The sequence below is a fragment of the Dasypus novemcinctus genome, chromosome X (assembly GCF_030445035.2).
Source record: "Dasypus novemcinctus isolate mDasNov1 chromosome X, mDasNov1.1.hap2, whole genome shotgun sequence".
Lineage (NCBI taxonomy): Eukaryota > Metazoa > Chordata > Mammalia > Cingulata > Dasypodidae > Dasypus > Dasypus novemcinctus.
Window position 1 is genome coordinate 135,990,314 of NC_080704.1, and position 27,763 is coordinate 136,018,076.

A 27,763-nucleotide genomic window follows, 5' to 3' on the forward strand; every position below is an offset into this window, starting at 1 on the left:
AGCAAATTATGAAAAGTAACCAAAGAGAGATGAAGACCACAATAACAAAAATTTAAAATTCCCCTAAAGGGGTTCAAGAGCAGATTGAAACTGACAGAAGAATCATTGAACTTGACAATAAGACAAGCGAAATCAGTCTGAAGAAGAGAAAGAAGAATGAAGAACAGTGAACAGAACCTGAGGAAACTGTGAGACACTATCAAATGTACCAATATACGCACCGTGGAAATCCCAGGAGAAGAGAGAAAGGAGTTGAGAGAATATGCAAAGAAATAATGGCTGAAAAGTTTCCAAATTTAACAAGACATGACTATACACATCCAAGATGCTCAATGAACTCCAAACAGGATGAACCCAAACAGGCCTATACCACATCATGTTATAATCCAACAGTTGAATGCCAAAGATAAAGAGAAGTCTGAAAGCTGCAAGAAAGAAGCAATGTGTCACATACAAGGGAGCCTCAATAAGACCGCCAATTTCTCATCAGAAACCATGAAGACAAGAAGGCAGTGGGGGGAAGCAGAATTGGCTCAACTGATAGAGTGTCCGCCTACCACATGGGAGGTCCAGGGTTCAAATCCAGGGCCTCCTGACCCGTGTGATGAGCTGACCCACACTAAGTGCTGATGTGCACAAGGAGTGCCATGCCACACAGAGGTGCCCCCCGCATAGGGGAGCCCCACATGCAAGGAGTGTGCCGTGTAAGGAGAGCCACTCAGTGCAGGAAAAAAAAAGAGCAGCCTGCCCAGGAGTGGCACTGCACACATGGAGAGCTTACATAGCAAGATGACGCAACAAAAAGAGACAGATTCCAGATTTCCTCCTGGTTCCAGGCACTTTACTCTGACCTATGGTCAGCAATCCCTTGGCCCAAGAATATAAGCAGACACAGAAGACACAGTGAATGGACAGAGAGAGCAGGCAACTGGGGGGCTCAGAGGGCAAGGAAGGGGAGAGAAATAAATTTTAAAAATAAATCTAAAAAAAAAAAACAGGCGACAGCAGTGGGATGACATTTAAAAGCTGAAAGCAAAAAAGTGCTAACCAAGAATTCTATATCCAGCAAAACTGTCTTCAAAAATGAGGGCAGGTTTAAGACATCCCATAAACAAAAGCTAAGTAACTTCATCACCATAGACCAGCTCTAGAAGAAATGCTAAAGGGAGTTCTACAGGTTGAAAGTAAAGGACAATAGACAATTGACTGAAGCGACATTCAGAAATAAAGATCTCTAGCAACATGGGTAAATATAAATACAAATACAATTGTATTTTCAGTTTGTAACTCCACTTTTTACTTTCTAGAGGATCTAAAAGGAAAATGTACAAAATATAATGAAAACTCAGTCATTTTGGACTCATAACATATAAACATGTAATTTTTTATGAGAACTACATAAAGGCAGGGAGGAAGGAGAAGAATAGGAACATAGCTTGCGTATACTATTGAAGTTGGTACCAAAGCAAACGAGATTGTTATGGATTTAGGACAAAATTAAGACCCACAGTAATCGCAAAAAAAATTTCAGAGAATATTCAAATGTACAGAGAAAGTAAAATACAGGTTACCAGGGGTGGGGATCAGGGACAATGAGGAGTTAATGTGAAATGAGTGCTGGGTTTCTATTTGAGACAAAGGGAAAGTTCTAGTAATGGATGGTGATGAGGATACTGCAACACAGTGAATGTGGTTAATCCCACTGAATTGTATCCTTGGGAAGGGTTGGGATGGGAAGATTTATGTTGAATATATATTTCCACAATTAAAAAAAAAGAAAGAGAGAAACTAAGGAGAAAATAACAATTAAATGCCAATATATAATACTGGATGGGCTCTATGGATGGAGAGAAAAGGCTCAAGAGGGCATTACTGGGGCATAACTGTTTTGTATATTTGAAATTATTTCAAAATTAAAAATTAAAAAAGAATTCTCCATCTACTACTTAACTATGTAAGGTTGAGTTTTCTTAACATACTTCAACCACAAGAATATATAGCAACACCTAACTTGAAGCTCAAACAAGTATCAATCACTTGTAATAAGAAAAAAATAAAATTTCCAGAAGATTAAAGGAGGATAACTGCACTGCACTAGAGTCAGGAAAGACTGCTTAAAACACGAAAGAGCACTACCAACAAAACAAAAAATATTAAAATGATTACTTTCTATTCAATAAAAGTCACCATTACAGACATCTGAGAATATGGTGAATTAGAGAGACTCAGGACTCTCTCGTACCCAGAAAAACAGCTAGAAGACAGGTAGAAATGGCCTAGAAAAAAACATTCTAGGATGTAGGACAGGGGGGACGGCTGGATGCCCCCCAAAAGACAGAGAAAAAGAAACTAGATGGGAAAATCATGACTAGAAGAAGCTGCAACAGCCAACACCTTTATCCCATCCTACGAGCAGACAATTTTGAATTGCTACAGACAGAGGGCAGCAGGAATGCACTCCCCCAGGAAAGGGGTGACAGCGGATGCAGCCTAAGGTTGATTTAGCTCTTGGCCAACAAATTTGGTCCACTGTACCACGTCCCACAAACACTTCCAGAAGGGGTGGAACCATACCACTGTTTGCCATGGGAGCAGGCAGATGACTAAAGAGATCCAACCCTCTCAATCACCCTCCCTACTAACCAGGACTGACTGCTGAGGAAGGGAGAAGCAAACCATCAATACAAGGGATACCCAGTAAGGCTTTGTACAGATTTCTCATCAGAAACCATGGCGGCTGGATCTTTCACCAGGATAGACCACATATTGGGTCACAAGGAAACACTCAATAAATATAAAAAGACTGAAATTATACAAAGCACCTTCTCAAATCATGATGGAATGAAAATGGAAAATAATAGAAAGGAAAGAGGTAAATTCACACATGTGTGGAGGCTAAACTACACACTCCTAAATAATCAGTGGTTCAAAGAAAAATTGCAAGTGAAATCAGTAAATATATTGAGACAAATGAAAATAAGAACACAACTCATCAAAACTTACAGGATACAGTGAAAGCAGTCCTCAGGGAAATTTATAGCCCTAAACACCAGTATTAAAAAAGAAGAGACGGGAAACGGACTTGGCCCAGTGGTTAGGGGATCTGTCTACCACATGGGAGGTCCGCGGTTCAAACCCCGGGCCTCCCTGACCCGTGTGGAGCTGGCCCATGTGCAGTGCTGATGCGCACAAGGAGTGCCCTGCCACGCAGGGGTGTCCCCCACGTAGGGGAGCCCCACGCGCAAGGAGTGCGCCCCATAAGGAGAGTCGCCCAGCGCGAAAAAAAGTGCAGCCTGCCCAGGAATGGCGCTGCCCACACTTCCCGTGCCGCTGACAACAACAGAAAGGGACAAAGAAACAAGACGCAGCAAACAGACACAGAGAACCGACAACCGGGGGAGGGGGGGAATTAAATAAATAAATAATAAATAAATAAATCTTTAAAAAAAAATAAAAATAAAAAAGAAGAGGGGAGCAGATGTGACTCAAACGGTTGAGCACCTGCTTCCCCATGGGAGGTCCTGGATTGGGTTCCCAGTGTCTCCAAAAAAACAAAAACAAACAAATAAAAAACCAACACAGGAAAGCTGATGTGGCTCAGTGGTTGACCACTGGCTTCCCACTTATGAAGTCCCAGATTCAATCCCCAGCCCAAGAACCTGGGGAAAAAAAGAAAAGAAAAGAAAAAGAAAGCTGAAATCAAAGATCTAAATCAACAACTGGAGAAACTAGAAAAAGAGCACCAAACTGATCCCAAAGCAAGCAGAAGGAAAGAAAAATGAAGATTAGAGCAGAAATAAATGAAATTGAGAAAAAAAAAATGCGAAAATCAACAAAACCAAACCTGGATCTTTGAAGATGCAAGTAAATATAATCAGAAATGAAAGGCGGGAAGTTATGACAGACTCCACAGAAATAAAAAGGATCATAAGAGGATATTATGAGAAATTATGCCAACAAATTAGACAATCTAGATGAAATGGACAAATTCCTAGAAATGCAAGCAACCTACATTGATGCTACAAGAAATCAACAAATCAATCACATTTAAAGAGACTGACTCAGTCATCAAAAATCTCCCAACAAAGTCCAGAACAAGATGGCTCCACAGGTGAACTCTACCAAGCATTTCAAAAAGAATTAACACCAATCCTGTTTTAAACTCTTCCAAAAAATTGAAGAGCAGGAAAAATTATCCAACACATTTTATGAAGCCAAAATCACCCTAATATCAAAGGCAGATAGACACTACAAGAAAATTACCGACCAATCTCTCTAATGAAAATAGACGCAAAAATTCTCAACAAAATACTTCCAAATCGAATCCAACAGCATATCAAAAGACTTATAACATCATGACCAAGTGGGATTTATTCCGGGTACGCAAAGCTGGGTCAACATAAGAAAAACAATCATAATATACATTAACAAATTTAAGGGAAAAACCACATGATCATCCTGATAGATGCAGAAAAGGAATCTCACAAAATCCAGCAACCTATCTTAATAAAAAACACTTCGAAAGATAGGAATAGAAGGAAAATCCCTCAATATGATAAAAGGCATATATATGAAAAGCCCACAGCCAACAACATACTCAATGGGCAAAGGTTGAAAGCTTTCCCTCTAAGATCTGGAACAAGATAAGTATGCCCACTGTCACCACTGTTATTCAACATTGTGCTAGTAGTTCTAGCTAGAGTAATAAGAAAAAAAAAAAGGCATCTATATTAGTCAGCCAAAAGGGGTGCTAATGCAAAGTACCAGAAATCTGTTGGCTTTTATAAAGGGTGTTTATTTGGGATAAAAGCTTACAGTCACAAGGCCCTAAAGAGTCCAACTCAAGGTACCATAAGGTACTTTCTCACCCAAAGTCTGTTGCCACGTGCTGATGCTAGATGGCGGGCGATGTCTGTGAGGGTTCAGCCTTCCTCCTTCCTCTTAAGGCTCTGTGGTCCCAGCTTCTTCCAATCTCAGCTGTAGCCTGACATAGGCTCATCTCTCTTTCCAGGGCTTGCTTCTGTCCAGGCTCAGTGGCTCTGTTCTCTTCACAAGGTCAGCCGTAGACTATCAGGCTCATCTCTCCTCCCGGGACCTCTGCCATGTCTAATGAGCTGACTCTCTTCCTCTGTGTCTACATCCGTGTGGGAGTCTGTTTTATTAGCCCAAGAGGGCTGGGACTCAATGCTGACTAGCACTCTAATGACATGGTTGAATCAAAGCCCTAATCTTAATATAATTTAATCAGACAACTCTGCTAACTCTAATACAATCAAAGGGTATCACACCCAGAGAAACAGACCTGTTTACAAACATAATCAACATCTTTTTTTGAAATAAATAGTATGAAACTAAATATGAAAACAGGAAAACTACAATACCGACAGATGACATGATCCTATATTTAGAAAAGTCTGAAATATCTACAACAAAGCTACTTGAGCTAATAAACGAATTCAGCAAAGTGACAGGATACAAGATCAGCATGCAAAAACCAGTAAAGTTTTTGTACACTAGTACTGAACCATCTGCGGACGAAATCAGGGAAAAAAATTCCATTTACAATAGCAACAAAAAGACTCAAATACATTTAACCAAAGTACAGGACCTATATTCAGAAAACTACAAAACACTGCTAAGAAAAATTTTTAAAAAGACCTAAACAAATGGAAAGACATCCCATGTTCATGGTTTGGAAGATTAAATATCATGAAGATGTCAATACTACCCCAACTGACTTAGAGATTTAATGCAATACCTATCAAAATTACAACAGCCTACTTTACAGAAATAGAAAAGGTAATTTCCAAATTTATTTGGAAGGGAAAGTGCACCTGAATCACCAAAAACATTCTAAAAAAAAGAGCAACATGAGAGGACTTTCACTGCCTGACCTTGAAACACACTACAAAGCTATAGTGGTCAAAATAGCATGACACTGACATAAAGACAGACACATCAATCAATGGAATTGAATTGAGAGTCCATAAATAAATCCTCATCTCTATGGCCAACTGGTTTTTGACAAACTTCCAAGTCCACATTACCAAGACAAAAGTGTCTCTTCAAAAAATGGTGCTGGGACAACTGGATTATCTATAACCAAAAGAATGAAAGAGGACCCCTATCTTACTCCCTATACAAAATCAACTCAAAATGGATCAAACACCTAAATATAAAAGCAAGGACCATAAAAATACTAGAAGAAAATGTAGGGAAACATCTTAAAGATCTTGTGGTAGGTGGTGGTTTCTTGGATCTTACAACCAAAGCATGTGCAAAAAAAGAAAAAACAGATAAATGCAGCTCCTAAAAATTAAACACTTTTGCACCTCAGAGGACTTTGACAAAAGGGTAAAAAGGCAGCCAACCAAATGGGAAAAAAATATTTGGAAATCACATATCTGATAATGGTTTCATATCCATGATATATAAAGAGATGCTACAACTCAATAATAAAAAGACAAATGATCCAATTTAAAAATGGGCAAAAGACTTGAATAGACATTTGTTCAAAGAAGAAAGACAAATGGTGACAAAACACATGAAAAAATGTTCGACATCTCTAGTGATTAGGGAAATGTAAATCAAAGCTACAATGAGATACCATTTCACACCTACTAGAATGACCACTATTAAAAAAAGAACTACAAGTTGGAGAGGATGTGAAGAGATAGGAATGCTTATTCACTGTTGGTGGGAATGTAAACTGGTACAGCCACTACAGAGAACAGTTTGGCAGTTCCTAAAGTTGAATATAGATTTTCCATGTGACCCAGCAATACCACTAGGTATATACCCAGAAGAACTGAGAGCAGTGACACAAACAGGTATTTGCACATGGATGTTCACAGCGACATTATTCACAATTGCCAAAAGATGGGAAGAACCCAGGTGTCCATCAACCAATAAACAGATAAACTGTGTTGTATACACACAATGGAATATTATGCAGCTGTAAGAAGAAATGAAGTCATGTAGCATGTAACATGGATGAACCTGGAGGACATTATGTTGAGTGAAGCAAGTCAGACACAAAAGGACAAATACTGTAAGATAGCGCTGCTATGAGGTAAATACACTGTGTAAACTCATGGAGGTAATAAGTAGATTATGGGTCACCACAAAACTAGAATGAGGTTAGAGAATGGAAAGCTGAAGGTTAACTTGTACAAAACTGGTATAAACGTGTGTTAATCTACATAAATGAATAGAAGAGGTGAAGGGAAACTGTTTATAACTAGCAGTGCTATTATATGGGTATGACAGTTGTTGAAAGGGAAGTCTAAAGTCATGTATATTACTGAAAGGAATGCTAAAGAATGTAACATGTGATTCTAAAGCATAGGAAAACATGTGAAATATGAATGAGTAATATTGCATATATAGAACTGTTTTTCTTTGAAATTGAACAAATGTGTGTTAATATTACAAGACATTAATATCAGATAATAAAACATTATGCTAAGTGAAAGAAACTGGACACAAAGTACAACATACTGTATGATTCCCTTTATATAAAATGTAAATATAAATCAATTTATAAAGATGGAATTAGATTAGTGGCTATGTAGGGCAGTGGAAGGATAGAGAGATATAGAGAGGTAACTGCTACAGGGTATGGAATTTTCCTTTTTGGAGTAATGAAACTGTTCTAAAACTTTTTGTGGTGATGAATGCACAACACTGTGATTATACTAAGAGCCACTGATTGTACACTTTGGATAGCTTGAATGGTGTGACTATATCTCAATAAAATGCCTTTTTAAAAAATTTACAAAAGACAATGGATTATACCCTCCAATTAAAAGGCAGAGATTGGAAGAATGGATTAAAAAAAAACATGATCCATCCAAATGCTTTCTACAAGAGACTTAATACAAAGACACAATAAGCTGAAAATTTTTAAAATGGAAAAAGATATTCCATGCAAATATGAACCACAAGAGAGTTGAGGTGACTATATTATCTGCAGACAAAATAGATTTTAAAGTTAAATGGTATGAGAGGCAAAGGACATTATATATTGATAAAAGGGTCAATATATCAAGAATATAATAATTATAAAAATATGCACATCTAACAACAGAACCACAAAATACAGGAAGCAAAAGTTGACTGAAATGGAGAAATCAACAGTTCTACAATAAAAGTTGCAAACTTCAATGCCTAACTTTTAATAGTGGATAGTACAACAACCAGAGACAAGATCAAGAAGGAGACAGAGGACTAGAACAGAGGACTTGAACACTACAATCAATCACATACAACAGATATATACAGAACACTCCACCCAACAGCAGAACACACATTCTTCTCAAGTGCACATGGAACATTCTTCATGACAGACCATATGTTAGGCCACAAAACAAGTCTTAATAAATTTTAAGATTGAAATCATAAAGTATCTCTTCAAACCACAATGGGATGAAGGTAAAAATCACAAAAGAAAGAAACTTGGAAAATAAATGTGAAAATTAACATACTTCAAAAACCAATGGGTTAGAAAATAAAAATAAAAAACAAAACCAATGGATCAAAGAGGAAATTAGAAGAGAAATTAGAATAAAGAATATACCTTGAGACAAATGAAAACAAAAACACAACATACCAGAACTTATGGGATGCCATAAACTTAAGGGATGCAATAAAAGTAGTGCTTTTGTAGAAGGAAATTAATAGCTTTAAACATCTACATTAAAAAAGAAAACATAAATGGATGACTCTATGTATGGGTGGGTGGGTCATTGGACAGATAGACCGAGATGGATTGACAGAGAGAATGATACAGCAAATGAGTTATCTCAGGGTATTCTGGAGTTCTCTGTATGGGTTTTGTATAATTTGTGCAACTGTCCTGGAAGTTTGAAATTATTTCAAAACAAAATGCTTGGAAAAAATAAAAGAGAAGTTCTCAAATCAACAACCTAACCTTATACATTAAGGAGCAGAAAAAGAAGAGCAATCTAAACCCAAAGCAAGCAGAAGGAAAGAAATAATTAAGACCAGGGCAAAAATAAAGAAAATAAAGACCAGAACAACAACAGAGAAAATTCAATGAAACCAAAGGCTGATTCTTTGAAAAGATCAACAAAATTTGCTAACAGGACTAAGAAAAAGAGAAGACTCAAAAACACTAAAATCGGAAATGAAAGAAGGACATTAACATCAATTTTACAAAAGTCACCATTACAAGAGTGAAAAGGCACACCAAATAATAAAAGACATTTGCAACACATACAGTATAATCCACAAACATTCAAGAACAGACCTTATTAAGAACTACAAATCAATGAAATAAATGCATACAGCTCAATAGAAAATTTTAAAATGGGCGAAAGATATAGATAGGTCCTTCACAAAAAGAAATCAAAAAATCCAAATGGCCAGTAAAATAAAAACATGTTCATGAAAGTGTAAGCCAAAATAAAACAATTACATTCCTATTCAGATTAACAAGTACTTTAAAATCTGACAGTGTAAAGTATTAGCCAGGATATGGGGACAAAATAAACTCTCATAAACTGCTGATGGGAGTGTACATTGAAATAGTTTGACAATATCTAGTAGAGTTGAAGTTAAACATAATTTATAAACAAGTGATTTAATTCCTATGTATATACCCCACAAAAACACATGCTTGTGTACACCAAGATACTTGTATGTTTCTATAGGCACTGTTGGTAATAGCAGAAAACTGGAAACAACCAAAATATTCATCAACAGCTTAAGAGATAAAAAAAATTATGGTATAAACAATAGATTATTTTGCAACTATGAAAATGAAAGAACTATAAATACTTGCAACAACATGGGTGGATCATAAAAACATAATGTTGAGCAAAAGAAGCCAGATACAATAGAATACACACACTATAACTCCCATTTATATGAAGTCAAGAATTAGTTGGATGATAAAACTCAAGTAATACAAGAAAGAGAAAACCATAAATACCAGGAAAATGTTGGGGGGAGGAGTCCAATCAATGAAGGGATATGTAGGAGGTTTCTGTAGTGCTGGTTATGTTTTGTCTTATCCTGGCTCTGAGTTGCACGGATGTGTTTTTTTACAATGACTTCTTAAGCTCTACATTCATGTCTATGCATTTTTCTGTATTTTTGTTAAATTTCACAACTTAAAAAAATACTCTTTTTACAAGCTGCACAAGGCTTTGAAGGAAAAAAGAGAGCCAATGAAAGGATGAGTTTCTTACTAATATTTAGCAATCCTTTTTCGATAGTCAAAGAAACAAATAATTTTAACACTTTTTAGAATTTGCTTATACATTACACCTAAGACTACATATAATGCCACATTACAATTATCCACAAAGAGATTGTCTACTTTGCAAATCATCCATGCCCTTGCTGCTCACCTCTCTGTCTTCTGATAATTTCAATGCACCTTCATCATGATAAGCAGGTTACTACAAGTCGATAGAGTAAGCTTTGAGTGGTCAACACTTCACTTGTAGGTCTACAAATTATTTCCAAAACCAAAAAGTAAAAAAGCCTTGCCAATAGAGAGTTAATATAAATCTGCATACTTTGAAAATCTCATTTAATTATTAGTTTTTTAACCACCTTCCATTAAAAAAAAAAAACTCATAGGGAGCACCTGCTTCCCATGTACGAAGTCCTGGTACCTCCTAAAAACAAACACACACAAAAAAATCAGCTCTCATTGAGGAGTGGATGGCTTGGTGGTTGAGTGCCTGCTTCCCATATATGAGATCCTGGGTTCAATCCCCAACACCTCCTGAAAAAAACAAAACAAAACAAAAAAAAACTCTTCTAAGAGAGCACTTTACAAATGAAAAAATAATCTGTGTTAAGTTTGATCCCAGATACTTCCACCTACTTCCCTGGAGAACTAGACAGGCCTTCCAACAGTTTGAGAACACTGGTTAAACTTGTAATTTCAGAATATGTTAAACCTACCACAAGCTTACATGAAATATAAAACCAAATCATCCTTTTAATAGGCAACACAGAAATACCATCTGCTTCAGATTAGCATCAGCGAATATGCCCTAAAAATATCTGCCATCTAACTCCTTTTTGGGGAGAGTAAATATATAAGATACTATATCAAGATTGCTTCAATATTTGCTATAAAAAAATTTTAAGAGTTCCCTTTGTGGTTCTCACTGTCCCCATAGGTTCAATTCCCTTCAGGATGTAGTAACTGGAAACACTGTGTCTTTGACAGAAGAATGTAATAGAATCAAGTAACTCATCTTTCCTTTTGTACCAGGGCTACTAAAATGCAAGGTCAAATATTCCTTCTTATGATGAATGTATTTCCTTACTTTGTTTTCAACAGCATCATTTTCTATTTGTTTTAATAAACTTAATACATATGTCTTTTGCAATAAGCTTTCCAATGGGGGTAGCAGTATCAGTGTCCCAAATCCCTACCTAATCTAATGATATAATCATCATTACATAATCTTTGTTACTTACAAACATTCTATACCCACCAAGCAAAAACTATCTTTACATAATTTTAAGAAATAACTGAAGTATCATCCTATTTTCTAAGTCCCAAAACCACAAACATTTTTATTAGGAACATATATCATCTGTCATGAACTATTAATTAGCATTTCAAAGATGTGCTCAAATTGTATAAGGAATCATTGATGGGTTGTTAGAATAAGACAATTCTCTTGCATAATAGGTTCTTTTATTTTCCTAGTATAAAACAGGTTTTCCCTAATTGTAGTAGGAAACTAAAAACAATCACTAGTAATTTTCCCTAATCAGTAGAATGATGCACGCTCTTTCCCCTACATAATCCACTAGAGAAACAATTCTGTTTCTGAACGCTGCATTTGTCTTACTATATCTGTTAAACAATTTTGGTACCCCAACCCAAATTAAAGAGAAATAAACAAAACTACCTCCATTTTAAAGTAGCTTTAACAAAATACATCAAATCTTACCCCCCAGTCCAAATTCAAATGATTTAGTCCCTTAATGACCTCCAAATAATTGACTTTATCATTTTTTCCACTTTTAAAACACTTTAGTGCTATTGTGGAAATGCTATCAGATCACTGAGAACAAGGACAGAATCTACTGTCAAAGATCTGTGAAACAAACTGAATAAAAGGTCCTAAGCTCTTCTAAGGACTTAAGGAGTATTTTGTGAATACATTCTTAACATGAGTATTTAGGGGAAGCGGATGTGGCTCAAGCAATTGCGCTCCTGCCCACGACATGGGAGGTCCCAGGTTTGGTTCCCAGTGCCTCCTAAAGAAGATGAGCAAGACAGCAAGATGATGCAACAAGAGACACAAGGAGGAAAACATAATGAGACACAACAAAGCAGGGAGTGGAAGTGGCTCAAGCTATTAGACACCTCCTTCCCACATGGGAGGTCCCGGGTTCGGTTCCCAGTACCTCCTAGAAGGAAGACATGCACAGAGCAGACAGCCAATGCAAACAACGAGGAGATGGGGAGAAATTAAAAAAATTAATCTTAAAAAAAAAACTGTGATATTTTAGTTTTTCCCCTTATATGCTTCCATTTTCCAGTAAAAAGGAAACACAGCACAAGCCTGTACTACATGCTCAACATTTCAAAATTGGCTTCATATATAGGCTAATGGCCATGTGTGCTTTAATTAATATTTAAAAACAAAACAATAAAAAAGACTAAATTTGGTTAAGCAAAGTATCAGCCCTATTTTCAATGTTAGAACAAAGATATAACCCACAAAAATGAATACTGGAACAAAGTAGCTTTATCTTATAACATCCATTTATGAGGAAAGTAACAGGAAATAATAAAAACACAACTTAACAGAAGTTCTAGCACTTACAGCGGGAAAAAGCACAAATGTATTAATAGTTTAACATCACTCTACCCTAACATTTAAGCATTATAGTATATTTTAATTTTTTACTAAGAAAGCAGTCACCTGGATAATCATTTCCTGGTATTCCTTTAGCGTTTTCTGAAGAATGCAATTCTCTTACCAGGAACAGAGACCACAACTTAACTTGTGCATACAAATTAAAATGAGAAATTATGTATCAGATGTTTGAAAACTAAGATATCAAGAAAAGGTCTCAGCTAAAGGTTAAGCTGAATGTAGAGCACTTTTTAGGAGGATAAACAAAAAAATTTAGCCACCAAGACTAAAAATGTCCTTAAAAGATTATCTGCCAGTCAGACAACACTTACTGAGCATCTAAATGTACGTAGAAAAGTTCTGGAATGTTTAAAATCATTTAGTAGCAGAAGAAAAAGAATGGCAACCAAAACATTTAGCAAATAAATTTTAATACTTTGTCAACAACTATCTATAATTAATAATGTAAAACCAAACAAAAATCTGTAATTGGGATATGTAAACTTTTAAAAAGAACTTCTTCAACCAAATAAATGATACTCAAGTATTTCAAAACTAAGCATTTACATGAAGCTATCATCTTCAGATTAAAAGCTTGGAAAATAAATTTTCCATTAAGTTTGCTTGTGACATAAAGAAATGCTGTACTCACTGTTAATGATTTCTACTAAAAATAGAATTCTCGACTGCATTTACCAGAACTTGAAAGCTTCTTAGCCTAATCACGGCAAGTCCTACACTAACATGAAATCATCAAAACACTAAAACTCTAATTCCAAAATTAAAGTGATTAAATCCATACCTTGCATATGAAGCAAAATTTCAAAGGGCTTGCAATTAGACATGTAACTTGTAAAACTAGATCTAAGTGTTAATGGAAAGGGCACTTACTAATTTTGGTAGTCCTCCTTTGCCTTTTTGACAACCATGGCAAGAGTTCTATAATTTATCATTAAACACATAATCGTTATCTCTGAAAAAATAATTAGTTAGGTATGTGGTAGGCTAATTAGATAGAAAAAATACAGTTTTAAATCTCTTAATTACCTACAAAACTTATTTCTCAAAACTAAGACCTTCCATCTAATAAACAGTTGCTTTTCGTGAAGGCACAATTAAGAATTTGCCGTCTGAAAATTATAAAATGTCCTATACATCTCATATATTGCTTTTAACCCAATGATCCTGGAATTAACTACAACCCCTAGAATACAGATTTATGCTGGTAAGAAGTGAGACAAGAAATAAACTAACAATCCCATGAACTACATCACATTTTAAAGATAATTTTCAATCAAGTTAAAGCTCATCTGCTCATTCATCTCCTTAAAAAAAGGAAAAATCCACCCAAGATACAATGCTAATATTAATCTGTAACTGGATTTACTAATAAACTGATGACACACTACCTTCATTTTTAACACTTCCACTTGCTGTTTTTACATTTAAAAGGTTTTCTGACAAAGGAATATTTGTCACATATTTACACCATTTATTCTAATGAACAAACTCCCAAGGTAGCCTATATGTAACAAAGTTTTTATAAAGTGAAGAGATCAAATGAAGACTAAATACTAAAGGATCAAATGTTAAAACTCTTTAAAATATTTCATTATGTCACACAACTAAGAACTTTAAACATTCTTCAGAGAGAATACAATTATGAAATTGACTATACTAATTTGTATCTACTATAATTCAAACCACAGCTCACATGTCATACAATAACTACATGCATGTAAATCCTGATACTTTTTAAGCAGCTCTTCAAACACAGGAACTATGATGCATAACATGGATCACGTAAATATACATAAAGTGAAACAAAAATTCCATTTTGACTAAGTATTTTGACTCCTATATAGCACTGTTTTTCCCCAATCACTGCCAGTCAGAAGCCAAGCATAAGGTTCTTAATTTCACCTCCTAGCCCTAATGCTAATGCCATTCAGTCTAAAGTGGGACCAATAATAGTAAAATTGTCAAAAACAGTAGCAGGCAGGAAGTTGAGTGACAGCCCCTAAACTGAGTTGACTTTAAAAGTAAACAAAACAACAGTTGAAGTGATTTATCAGTCTTTTGGGTTATCCTAATTTAATATAGATGAAGATGACGGTTTGGTTACCTCCCTGAACACAGGGAACTTAATAGCTGTTTGTTGACTACCCTGTACAAGGATCTGGAAAACGTTCCTAACAGTGTAAAACTAATGTTTATCAAATAGACTTATCTATCAGTTAATAAAACCAATAAGTGATGTAAGCATGAGCTACATGGGCTGGGGGGGGGGAGGAGATCAAATATGAGACATGGTCCCTTATCCTTCAAGGGCCTCTCAATTCATTAGACTGGAGTAAGTACACATGAAAAAGTGAAATACCAATTAAATGGTAACCTGAATAGTACAGACTTAGCAGGAAAGCAAGAGCTGTCCTGAGAAATATCTATAGGTTGGAATAATATTAACTATTAATAACTACCACGTGAGATGTTAACTATATGTTAAGTGCTTTAGGGGCATTATTATTTAGTCTTCACAACAATCCTTTGAGTAGGGTACTATTATTCCCAACTTACTCAAGGGGAAACAAAGTGGTTAAGGAACTTACCCATGGTCACTGAGCTAGTTAAGCTAAAACGGCTGCTTACTCAGGAAATTTCATTTCTAAAGCTCACGCTGTTAAGACTTCCTAAAGCAGCGCGGGGCGGGGGGAAACAGGCTCGTAGTATTAGACGCGCCAGATCCACCGTTCCTCGCGTTTCGTTTCAAGACAAGTTCCAACCGTAAACTGGCTACTGGAAGAGGGTGAAGGCAACAACAAAAAAAATGGCTAACGAGTTAATCAAACAGGATTGAGCTTTACCTTCTCAAGCGATCCAGTGAAGGAAATTAAAACGAAGTTATTTGCCTTTAAATCTGCGGTTAGCTTTGTTACTTAAAAACGATTTTTTTCTGAGGGAGAGACAGACGGAGAGGGCGAGAGCTCGCGAGCTGATAATGTGGGTGAGGAAACCGCGGGTATGGCAAATTACTGTTTTCCACCTTACTGGGGGGGGGGGGGGGGGGATTAAGTTACATGACTAAAGGAAACCCGTTTTTCCTAGGTACCGGAGAAGCTTGGAGAGTTGCCAAAATTAGTTGCAGTCCCAGGACAAAATGGGGTTTAAGAAACATTTAATGATGAAAGTTGAATCCAACCCGAAAAGGCTCTAAGGTGAAAAGACGGAGCAAAGAAATGCCGGTAGGTCTTCGAGGAAAGCGGCAGTCCCTGCCACACTTCCCCACGGCCCGCGGCGCCGCGCAAGGCCGGGACAGTCCGATAGACCGCTCCCCGGGAGGACGAGAGGTGCCAAACGGGGCTCTTCGCGACGCCCGGGGCTTCGCGGCGGCGGGCAGAGAAGAGGGGAGGGAGTCCGGGATGGTTCGCCCTCCTCGGACTTCGGGCAAAGGAGGCGCCGGGCTCCAAACTGCGGAGTCGAACGGGTGCAGAGTGAAGAAATGGGACAGAGAGCGCTGGAAAGTCCGAAACACCCCCCTTCCCACGGCGGCCCCGTAAAGAGAAAAGAGCCAAGTGAGCTCAAGCTAAGAAGGGGACAAAAAGAGACCGATCAGGAGCACGGGGACCCGCAGGAGCGAAACTGAGTTCCGCGGAAAAGCTAAAGGAAGCCGGGCTACCGCGAAAAGCGGGGATTTCGGAGAAGTCAGGGAAGGAAGGAGGTCGGCGGCGGTTAAAAGCACCTCTTCTCCCGGAGTTCGAAACTCCTAGTCAACCATCCACGCCCGCCGCCCGGGTGGGGGAGGGGGCGCATCTTCCTTCCCAACCGCCCACCGCACAAGAGAGCAAGGCTGCCATCTGGGCCCGGCCCCGCCGAGCGCCCACTTCCAACCCGGACACTCACAATTCGCCTCTCCCTGATTTCTCCCAGTTCTTTATCCACTCTGCGGGAACGACCACAGTTGCGGCCGCCATCTTCCCCTCACTAGTAGCGGAGGCCCGGATGTGTAGCACGCGAGCGAGAGGTCAAAGGGGAGCACCGCCCACGGGGAATGCCGGGAGCTGAGACTTCGGTTTTCGATTTCCCGCCCCACCTTCCTCCCCACCCCTCGGAAGCTTAGCTAATGAGATGGCCGAGATCCCTGGGCCCCTTCGCAAAGTGACCACGCCTGCCACGCTCTTCGCAACCCACGCCATCGCTTCCCTTTAGAACAGAAAAATGCTATCCCCTGGTCGACCTCTAGTCCTCATCTTTTGAAGTAGCTACGACAGGCCAACAATTCACTAATATTTGCTAGACATTGGGACAGAGATACAATAAGCCATGGTGCCTACCCTCAACGAGCTCACAGTTTGTGGGATAGACAGAGATACAAACAGATACATTACCATGCTCTCTGCTAACTGCTGGGATAAAAAATAAATAAATAAACTAATCGGGGAGGGGGCAGGCATTTGCTATGTGCCAGACTTTATGCTAATCCAAAAGTGACCATCTAGGGAGAATGAGAGAAACCGGCCCTGGGAAACATCAGGAGCTCTGAGTTCTGACATCTATCAGTATCTGCTGCTATAGTGGTAAGCCGAGGCAAAACTAGGGGGCGCAAGTAGGTTAAGAAACAAATTATTTACTTTACTTGATCACAAGATACTTATTATTTCAAAGGGTGAAACAGAAACTTTACAGCGGGAAAACAAAGGAGACAGGTTAGCCCAGCTGAAGAATTCCTGCCTTCCAGTGGGAAAATATGGTGGACACCGTCCTAGCCATGTGATGACAGTAAGCATCCCCAAAAATGAGACAAATCGACATCATGCATCTCCTGGTGAGACAAAAAAACACTAATCATTGTTGTCGTTCTCAGGTCAGCAATTTGCATAACCTGACTCCAATCATGAAGAAACATTCAACAAGCCCAAATTGAGGAATAGTCTACAAAATAACTGACTTGTGCTCCTGAGAATTGGCAAAGAAAGGCTGAATAACTCTTCCAGATTAATGGAACTGATCCTGGAACAGAAAACAAAAACAAAACGAAACGAAAACATTATATTTCTTTTGCCATAAAGGACATTATTGGGACAATTAACCAAATTCGAGTGACTGTTGATTGGGTAATAATATTGTATTATTAACGTTAATTTCCTGATTTTAATACTTGTACTGCTCTTATGTAAAAGAAAGTCCTTGTTTTAAGATAATATTCACTGAAGTATTTAGACATCATTTTGCAACTTACTCTAAAATGTTTCAGGAAAAAAAACTTAATAGGATGATAAAGTAAATGTGATAAAATGTTAACATTTTAAGAATCTGGGTGAAGGGTATTGTGTAATTTGGTATTTATTTTTGAAACTTTTCAAAATAAAGTTTTAAAATTCTTGTTAATTTCAAAATTAAAAAGTTAGTATTTATTTCAGAATTACATGTTTATATCATGATATTTCAATGTTTATTTCAAAATAAAATATAAAAGTATATAAATTTTAGTGATATATAAATATATAAATTATATTACATAAATTATTGTCTGATATAAATTATAATGGTTTATATAATCATTAAAACTAAAAGAGTAAATTAAAATACTATACATTAAAATCTAAATTTTAAGATCAAAAGTCTACAAAATCTAAGAAAAGGTAAAATATTATAAATTTAAAATTATATACATCAGAGAAATTATGGAACTACATGTTTATTTCCAAATAAAAAGGTTTTTAAGATTCGTGTTCATTTCAAAATAAAGTAAAAAAATACATGTTTAGCAGAAAATTTAGAAAATAAAGATGAAACGAAAAAGGAATCCTACCACACATACATTGCTGAATGAACTTTAGAACCAGTATCTTTTAAATTTGACAGGTTTTCCAAATGGACCAGGTTCATTTGCATTGAAAAACTACTCGGGGGTAGGCTGTATCCAGAATGAGTTTTGGGAAAATACTACCATGTTGTATCATAGTTTTTCACCATCTATATCTATATCTCATAATATCCTGTCTAGTTTTGAAATTCTAAAGCCAACTACTCTAAAATATACACCATTCTGTTTCAGTGACTTTGTTCAAAAAAACCATTAACATTTTGATGGGTGTCAGAGATACCAGTGCCCTCTGATGTTTTCACTTTTGATTACCATGGAAAATTTGAAACATACAAAGTAAAAGAAATGGTATAGTGAACCCCCATGTGCCATCATCCTCCCTAGGGAATTTTTAAATCATTATCACAGGGTATACTCTGTGATATCAAACTATTTATAATTTAAAGCAGTTTCTCTACCTGGACACTGTTCACATTTTGAGCCAGAAAATTATTTGCAGGGGAAGGGATGGGAGGTATCCTGGCATTATAGGATGTTTAGCAGTATCCCTGGCTTCTACCCCCTAGAAGTCAGTAGTGCGCGCGCGCACACACACACACACACACACACACACACACACACACACACACCTCTACCACCACCACCAGCACCAGTTGTTACAAACAACAGTGTCTGTAAACATTTTTAAATGTCTCCTACTGGACAAAATCACCCCCAGTTGAGAACCACTGAGCTACAGTATTACGTGGTGCTGTGGCTTCCCTTGGATGCCCCTGGAGGCTTTTAAAGCACCCAGGCCTTGGTTTTCCCTTCTGCCAGAGAATGCAGAACTATCTTTACATAGTATCATGATTCCTTTAGGAATTCCTCAGAGCTAATTGGCTTTTTGCTCTGTAGGATTGCAAAGTATTGTATCTTTTGCATCCTTGTTATTGGTTTGCCAGTTCTTTGCTATCAGTGTCTGGTATTGTCTCAAGAGCTGGGAGTACTGTTCCCTGGTGATCTCACTGGCTCCTAAGTAGCAGTGTGCTACTGAGATCTGTAGTGATGACTAGGGATTGGGTAATCTCAATGTTGCCAGTCTGCTGCACGGAGTCATAGGTGGGTTTTAGGTTAATTGTAAGGTTAAGCAATCTTGTTACTCATCATCTCAGTGAAAACAGATAATGGGACAAAGAAGGAGGCACATAAAAGCAAAACAAGACAAAATAAGTAAAGTAATATGAGAATGAGTGCAAAAGGTTTTTCAAGATCCTAAATGAAGAAAAGTTCCTTGGAACAAGCTCCTTGATAACTTCTGCATTTTATGCTAAGGCTGTTTATTCCCAACCAATCTACTTGGCTCCATCCTGTCAAAATTGCTCCTCATGTGAGAAAAAGTTCCTTACATTATCTGTATTAGGTGGTAGAGTTAAATCTTCAGGTTCGAACTGGAATCCGCAAAGGGGCAGCAGAAGGAGTGATCCAGACCACTATGAAGTAGCAGCTTGTCAAGGTCATAGGACAGAGATGACCACAGTTTGGTAACTGGGATATTTTAGCACTACCTGTCTGCTAGGCTTGAATAGGACCCAGCTTATAAAGACTTTCATTGCCTTTTCTCAGTTTTTTTTTTTTTTAAGATTTTATTTTTTATTTATTTAATTTCCCCCCCTCCCCTGGTTGTCTGTTCTCGGTGTCTATTTGCGGTGTCTTGTTTCTTTGTCCGCTTCTGTTGTCGTCAGCGGCACGGGAAGTGTGGGCGGCGCCATTCCTGGGCAGGCTGCTCTTTCTTTTCACGCTGGGCGGCTTTCCTCACGGGCGCACTCCTTGCGTGTGGGGCTCCCCCACGCGGGGGACACCCTTGCATGGCACGGCACTCCTTGCGCGCATCAGCACTGCTCATGGCCAGCTCCACACGGGTCAAGGAGGCCGGGGGTTTGAACTGCGGACCTCCCCTGTGGTAGACGGACGCCCTAACCACTGGGCCAAAGTCCGTTTCCCTCTCTCAGTTTTCATTATTGCTCTTCCTTCTAATTGATTTTCCTATTCTCTCCCACTTTAAACGCAAGCAGTCTGGCTCCAGCACCCACATTCTTAACTCTGTATTGCCTGAGTTTGAACCCAGGTTCTGTCACTTATTAACTTCTCTATGCTTCTGTTTTTTCCTTAATCAAAAGAGGTTAATAGTATCTGTTGGGATTGGAGGTGGCCCAAAGACTCACACTCCTCTTCCTTGCCCAAGTTCTAAACCAAAACTTGTTCTCTTCTTAAGAGGAAGTAGAGAGGTAGGGGCCACGCTACACATGCTCAGTTTCTTCTTCCGAAAGGACTCATGAGATAAGTCATGCTTCCTGAAAGAGGAGAGTTGGAGTAAGAGTGAGAAATGAGGAGGCAGAGAGTGAAGGGAGCAGGTTCCTCCATCCCCACTGAGAAGGATACATCAGGAATGAGGAAGCATATATCCCCTTTTAATTGTACCTATTTTATAGGACTATATGAGGATAAAATTAGATCATACGTCATAATGCGTGCTTAGAACAGTCCCCAGCACATATTAAAAGCTCAATAAATATTAACTATTACTATTATTATTTGTAAGATCATAGCAGGCACCATCTAGTGGGATGCTGAGCAGTGGTATGTGTGGACCATAATTGAATATAGGCTTTCTCTATGTGTACTGTGCAGAAAATATTGGTTAGATCCTGTGCTTAGGCCCTTGTTTGGGTGGGGGGCTGTCTTACAGTATGCTGAGCATTATTATATTGTGTAAGCCCTGTCTTAGGTCTGGTTCTACAGAAGCAGACCCTGAAATGAGAAACAATAGGTAAGGGAATAAGGAAGAGGATGAGGCCAAGCAAGGGTGTAAAATGAAGTACTAGCTTCTGCCTAATCCTGTGGAAGAAGCTGGATCATAAATTACTCAAAATTTGTTCAGCTTGGGTCAAGGGAGTTGGGCTTTCATACTCCTGCACCAGTCTGACAGTGGATACAAACCACTGCAGGAAAAATATAAACTCTGAGGCACTTCCAGCTGTCCACATATTTATAGCAAGAATTGGCTTTAGTAGCCCAAGGGCAATTCACTAAAGAAGGCTGAAGATGATAGCCTTTAAAATAAAATCATACCGGGAAACGGACTTTGGCCCAGTGGTTAGGGCGTCCGTCTACCACATGGGAGGTCCGCGGTTCAAACCCCGGGCCTCCTTGACCCGTGTGGAGCTGGCCCATGCGCACTGCTGATGCGCGCAAGGAGTGCCGTGCCACGCAGGGGTGTCCCCCGCGTAGGGTAGCCCCATGCGCAAGGAGTGCACCCGTAAGGAGAGCCACCCAGCGCGAAGGAAAGTGCAGCCTGCCCAGGAATGGCGCCACCCACACTTCCCGTGCCGCTGATGACAACAGAAGCGGACAAAGAAACAAGACGCAGCAAATAGACACAGAAAACAGACAACCGGGGGAGGGGAGGGGAATTAAATAAATACAAATAAATCTTTAAAAAAAAAATAAAATAAAATCATACAAAGTAAAAGATAAGCACACAAAATTGGTAAGAGAGATCCAAAGGGATCTGAACTAAGTCCTAGGCATAGGCAGGGAGTTGTCTGCTAGTAGGATTGGTGATAGTGTGAATATGTTCTCTGGTCTTGTTAAGACCTGTCCCTTGATGTGCTGAGAGTTGTTAAAAGCTGTGGCCTGTGTGGGACTGTCTCCTGGAATATTATGTATTGGTAATGGATATTAATTAGCTTTACACTTTGTTACTTTAAATATGCATATTAAAATGTCTAATATAACTACTAATCAATGTGTATCATATATCTTCCAAACTAGCAGAGAGAAAATGATTGAAAGAAGAGAAAAAAAAATTAATCAATCTAAAAGAAGGCAAGAAAGGAGGAAAAATTTTTTGAAAAAGTAGACAAGATTGAGTAGAGAAAGATGGTAGATTTAAACTTAATTATATCAGTAATTGCATGAAATGTAAATGAATGAAATGCTCCAGGCAAAAAGCAAAAAATATGTCTGTTCTTTAAAGATATCTATTTTTAAAAACACCCCTAAAACACAGACTCTTATAGAAAGTTTGAAAGCAACACAATGGGGAAATTAAACAGGCAAATACTAAAAACAACAAAAATTAGCTATTGTAGCTAGATTAATATCAAGCAAAATTGACTTTAAAGGAAAAATAATTACTAGATTTAAAGAGGATTACCATATATTGATAAGTATTAATTCATTAAGAAAATATAACAACACTAATCATGTGTGTACTCAATAACAGCTTTCAAATATATAAAGCAAAAACTTTTTTGTCTTTATTTTTTTAATGTTACATTAAAAAAATATGAGGTCCCCATATACCCTCCACCCCACCTCACCCCACTCCTCCCCCCATAACAGCAACCTCCTGCATCATCATGAGACAATCATTGCACTTGGTGAATACATCTCTGAGCACTGCTACACCTCATGGTCAATGGTCCACACCATAGCCCACACTCTCCCACAGTCCATTCAGTGGGCCATGGGAGACATACAATGTCAGGTAACTGTCCCTGCAGCACTACCCAGGACAACTCCAAGTCCCAAAAACGCCCCCACATCACATCTCTTCCTCCCAATCCCTACACCCAGCAGCCACCATGGCCACTTCTCCACACCAATGCCACATTTCTTTCATTACTAATAGTTCATTAATAGAATATCAGTAAGTCCACTCTAATCCATACTCTATTCCTCCATCCTGTGGACCTTAGAATGGTTGTGTCCACTCCACATCTATATCAAGGGGAGGCTTAGATTCCACATGGATGCTGGATGCAATTCTCCTGCTTTCAGTTGTAGGCACGCTTGGCTCCCTGGTGTGGTGGTTGACCTTCTTCACCTCCATGTTAGCTGAGTGTGGTGAGTCCAATAAACCAGAGTGCAGGAGTTGCAAGTCTGTTGAGGCTCAGGGCCTGGCTATCACATGGTCAATCCAGAGATTCAGGTCCCCTGGGTATACATTAAATCCCAGCACCAACTACAGTTCCGGTAAAAGTAACAGGAGAGGCTTTTGGACAAAGATCTCATCTGAGTTCAGCTCCATCACACAGAAATACAAACTCCAAAGTAGGGCCAACTGAGATGGCACTGAACTCCATCTGCCATGACCATAGAACCTGTGGGTCTCTATAGCCCTCGGGAGAACCAATACCTGGGGTTGTACCTACTTTATCTGTCTCTGGGACTCTGCTCAGACGTGCATAAAGGCAACCCCTCTGATAACCTCCCAGCTTTTTTTGGAAACTCATAGCCAATATAAACTCATTTGTCCTTTCCATTTCCCCCTTTTCTTCAGGTCAAAAAGCATTTTTAACTCCTGGTATTATATGTAGATTGAGATATTCTGCTGGTCCGAGTTGACCCTTTTATTCAAGGTCATTTTCTAGTTACATCATTAGCTGGTACTTGGTAGTAATCCCTCGGTGCCAGAGAGGCTCATCCCCAGGAGTCATGTCCCACACTGGGGGGAAGGCAACACATAAATAAAGCAAAAATTAACCACAAGGAGAAATAGAGAATCCCACCATCATACCAAGAGTGTTTAATTCATTTCTCTCTGAAATTGATACATGAAGTAGTTAAGAAAATATATAGAATATTTATTTAAACAATACATGAACAAGCTTGATCTAATAACCATAGCAACTGGAAAATAAACATTCTTTGCAAGAATCCATGAACAGGGCCAGCCTGTACAACCTTTACGGCTGTACAGCATTTTGTTGTACAGGGTTTTCACTCAACAAAGGCACCTAGCCAAGGGGACAAGAGGGGGCCAAACCCATCCCGTACTCCACTTGTCAAACCTTGAACCCAGATGAAGGAAGGGGCACCTTTCCTTAATTCATATAAAGGCAATGTGTCATCTAATGGTGATCCAGCACATGGAAAATTTATGAAAACTGACCATATACTAGGTGAAAAAGCAAATGTCAATATATTTTAAAAAATCAGTCTCATAGATTTCACATTTTCTGACCACAATGCAATTAAATTAGAAGCCAATAACAAGATGATAAACAGAACATCTACGTTTGGAAATTTTAAAACATACTTTGAAATGAATCATAGGTGAAAGAAAAAATCATATTAAAAATTAGAAAATACTTAGAACAGTAATGAAAATATTACATATCACAAAAACCAATGGGTTGTTTTTAAAGTGGTATTTAGAAAGAAATTTATGGCCTTAACCTTTTGTATTGTTAAAGAAAAAAGGCTGGAAATTCCAAATCCAAGCATCCAATTTAAGACGTTAGAAAAACAACAACGGAGTAAATGAAAGAGTACAGAAATAAGGAAACAGGAATAAATACTCATGAAAAAGAAACTCTTGAATAGAAAAGATTAAAACCAAAAGTTGGTTGTTTGAAAAGTCTAATAAAACTGATAAACTTCTGGCAAATTTAAAAAAAGAGAAGATATGCATAAATAATATCAGGAATTTTACCAGTCGAGTTTATAATAAAAAACAGATCATATACTCAAAGGGGTAATTAAAGAGAGTTAGTGAAAGAAGCATGCATAAGGGTATGGGCAGGACTAAGGGTGACCAGTCAGGGATGGCAAAGCACCTCAAGGCTAGCCACACAGTGAGACAATTTTAACACACCTAAGACTCAAGGGGAAAGAGTAGCTAACAAAAACTGGTGCTAGCCCTAAGCAGTAGTTATAAGGAAAGGGCCACCAAACAGGCACTTTGGTATTCTGTAGAGTAACAGCTACTGCCACCTCTCATCCCTGCAAGCAAGGAGTCTGGGGAATAAGTACCACAGCCATTCTCTCCTTCCATCATCTGATCACCCATGGACTGACTCCCAGAAGGCATAATAAAAAGAAGTAGTTCGTGTAGGTCAAGGGCACAGAGCAAGGAGACAAACAAAATTTCCAGCACTGATCAATCCTTTTACCCAGATGAAAAACCCATGTCCTCAAAACAGAATGTCCCCAGTTCCATCAGCTGCTGCATCATTGTGGGGTGATGTCAATTCATTCATCCTCCCATGTGAGACCTAAAATAATAGTCACCACCAGGGCTTTTCATTTAAAGTAGAAGGGAAAAGGGAAGCCTGTTAACATAAAACATAAGCCGTTACAATCCCTGTTCTGTAGCTGGAAGCAAGCCCTAAGTTAATAATCATAACCTCCTTTTTCTACCACTCATTCCATGTTCACCTTACCCCCTGCTAGCATCTCAGCAGGGCAGGGTACATCATTTGGTGGGGTAATCTAATTCTTCATCACCAAAGGATCTAAGCCCTTAATTATCTTATCTTTATTGGCTTACCAGTTTTTAAAAACTAGAACTATTGCACAAGGGAGTACTAAGAGGCACTCCAGTGAAGCCTCTGGCTCTCCTCCTTGCCTCCTACTTGTGGTAGTGAACTAATTTGCCTTTGGCAACCAGGATAGATCACCCTGGTCTGTCAGTTCAGTAGCACGAGGAGCATAAAATGGCCAGGGGGCAGTGTCAGCTTTCAAAACATCAGAATCAGGGCTATGGTCACCAGAAGAATTTCTCCCTTCAACACTAGAACCTTCTAAACTACTGAGTCCCAAGATATAAACATAGGAAGCAAACATTCCTTCAGTGAGAGGAATCTACCCTTTGAATCCTGGATCCATACATTCTGGCTATAAGGGAGATGATATGATTGATATTATATGACATGATATGATGGTATGATGATATATTGGCCACTGGTTTAAAACATATACTAGATTCTGTAGGACACTATCCCAAACTTTCAGGGTGTTGTCTCCTAGCTGGTACCATTGGGAGAAATGTCCTCCAGCAGGACATTTCACCATCCTATTAAGCCAGTTGCTTCAGGGTGATGGAGCATGTGGTAAGACTAATGAGTTCCATGAAGCTGAGCCCATCACCATATTTCCTTCATCCTAACATGAGTTCCTTTGTTGGAGGCAATGTTGAATAGGATACCATGGTGAAGAATAAGGCATTGTGTGAGTTCACATGGTGGTACTTGCAAAAGCACTGCAAGCAGAGAAAGCAAATCCATATTCAGAATATGCACTATTCCTGTGAGTATAGTCCTTGCCCCCTCCACAATGGAAGGGATCCTGTGTAGGCAAATTGCCACCAGATGACTATCTGGTCCCTCTGGGAAACAGTGCCATACTGGTGCCCCAGTATTTGGTCTCTGATTATAAGCAGGTTGCTCATTCAATAGTAGTGATAGCCAGATCTGTTTCAGTAAGAGGAAGACCCAGATGTTGAGTTCATATATAGGCCCCTACCTCTGCTGCCATGGCCATTTTGTACATAGGCTACTGAGCAAGCACTAGGGTGGCTGAAGAAATAGGCTGAATTACATCAACAGAATAGTTTATCTTATTCATCTGATTACTGAGAGCCTCTTCTAGAGTTGATATTCCCTGCAACAGTGGAACATTATGTAGAAACACAAATATCCTCACACTCTGGCCCATTCCAATAGACTATTCATATGCCTCTCCCACAGAACCCCTTATCACCAAATTCCTATTTTGTTCTTTCCATTCTCTTCACCAGTCAGCCAACTTGTTAGTGTCTGCTCATGAATCATTACAGATTAGGTCATTTCTCATTCTACCAAAGTGCATAATAGGATGTATTACTTGGTTTCACACTGAAAAATGGGACTGGGGGAAATGAGGGACAAAATTATTTTGTAGGCCTAGGCACAAATCTGTATTTCAAATAAGCTCTGCGCGAGCTGTGTCTTTGAGAAGCATGCAAGCAATGTAGTTTTTTATCTTCATTTTATAAATATACTAAAATATTACAAGGCCTCATTTTAATTATACAATTAAAAACAAACATGATCCAAAAATGAGGTATTACTTGGGAGGATTTGCTTTCCCTGCCATTCTTAGGGGCCAACCCTGAGTGGGGTTGTAGGGCAACTGCCGCCCAGTTCCACTTTGTGCAAGTCTACCATGCAGACCCATGCATAAACTAATCCTTCACTTTCTTGCTCTGTTAAGCAGTTTGAGGCCATACGTATTGGCTGATGGAGATGCAATGATGCAGTAGGAATTA

At 38.6% G+C, this 27,763-nt stretch overlaps 1 protein-coding gene across 1 annotated transcript in view; it reads right to left on the reverse strand.

The window, feature by feature from the left end:
* Positions 1–16,867, reverse strand: part of THOC2 (THO complex subunit 2) — a 136,704-nt gene extending 119,837 nt beyond the window's left edge. Inside the window, exon 1 of the mRNA XM_058291677.2 lies at positions 16,764–16,867. Coding sequence (XP_058147660.1) covers positions 16,764–16,834 — 71 coding nt within the window. The 5' untranslated portion in view covers positions 16,835–16,867. The remainder of the gene's footprint in view (positions 1–16,763) is intronic.
* Between the last annotated feature and the right edge of the window lie 10,896 nt (positions 16,868–27,763).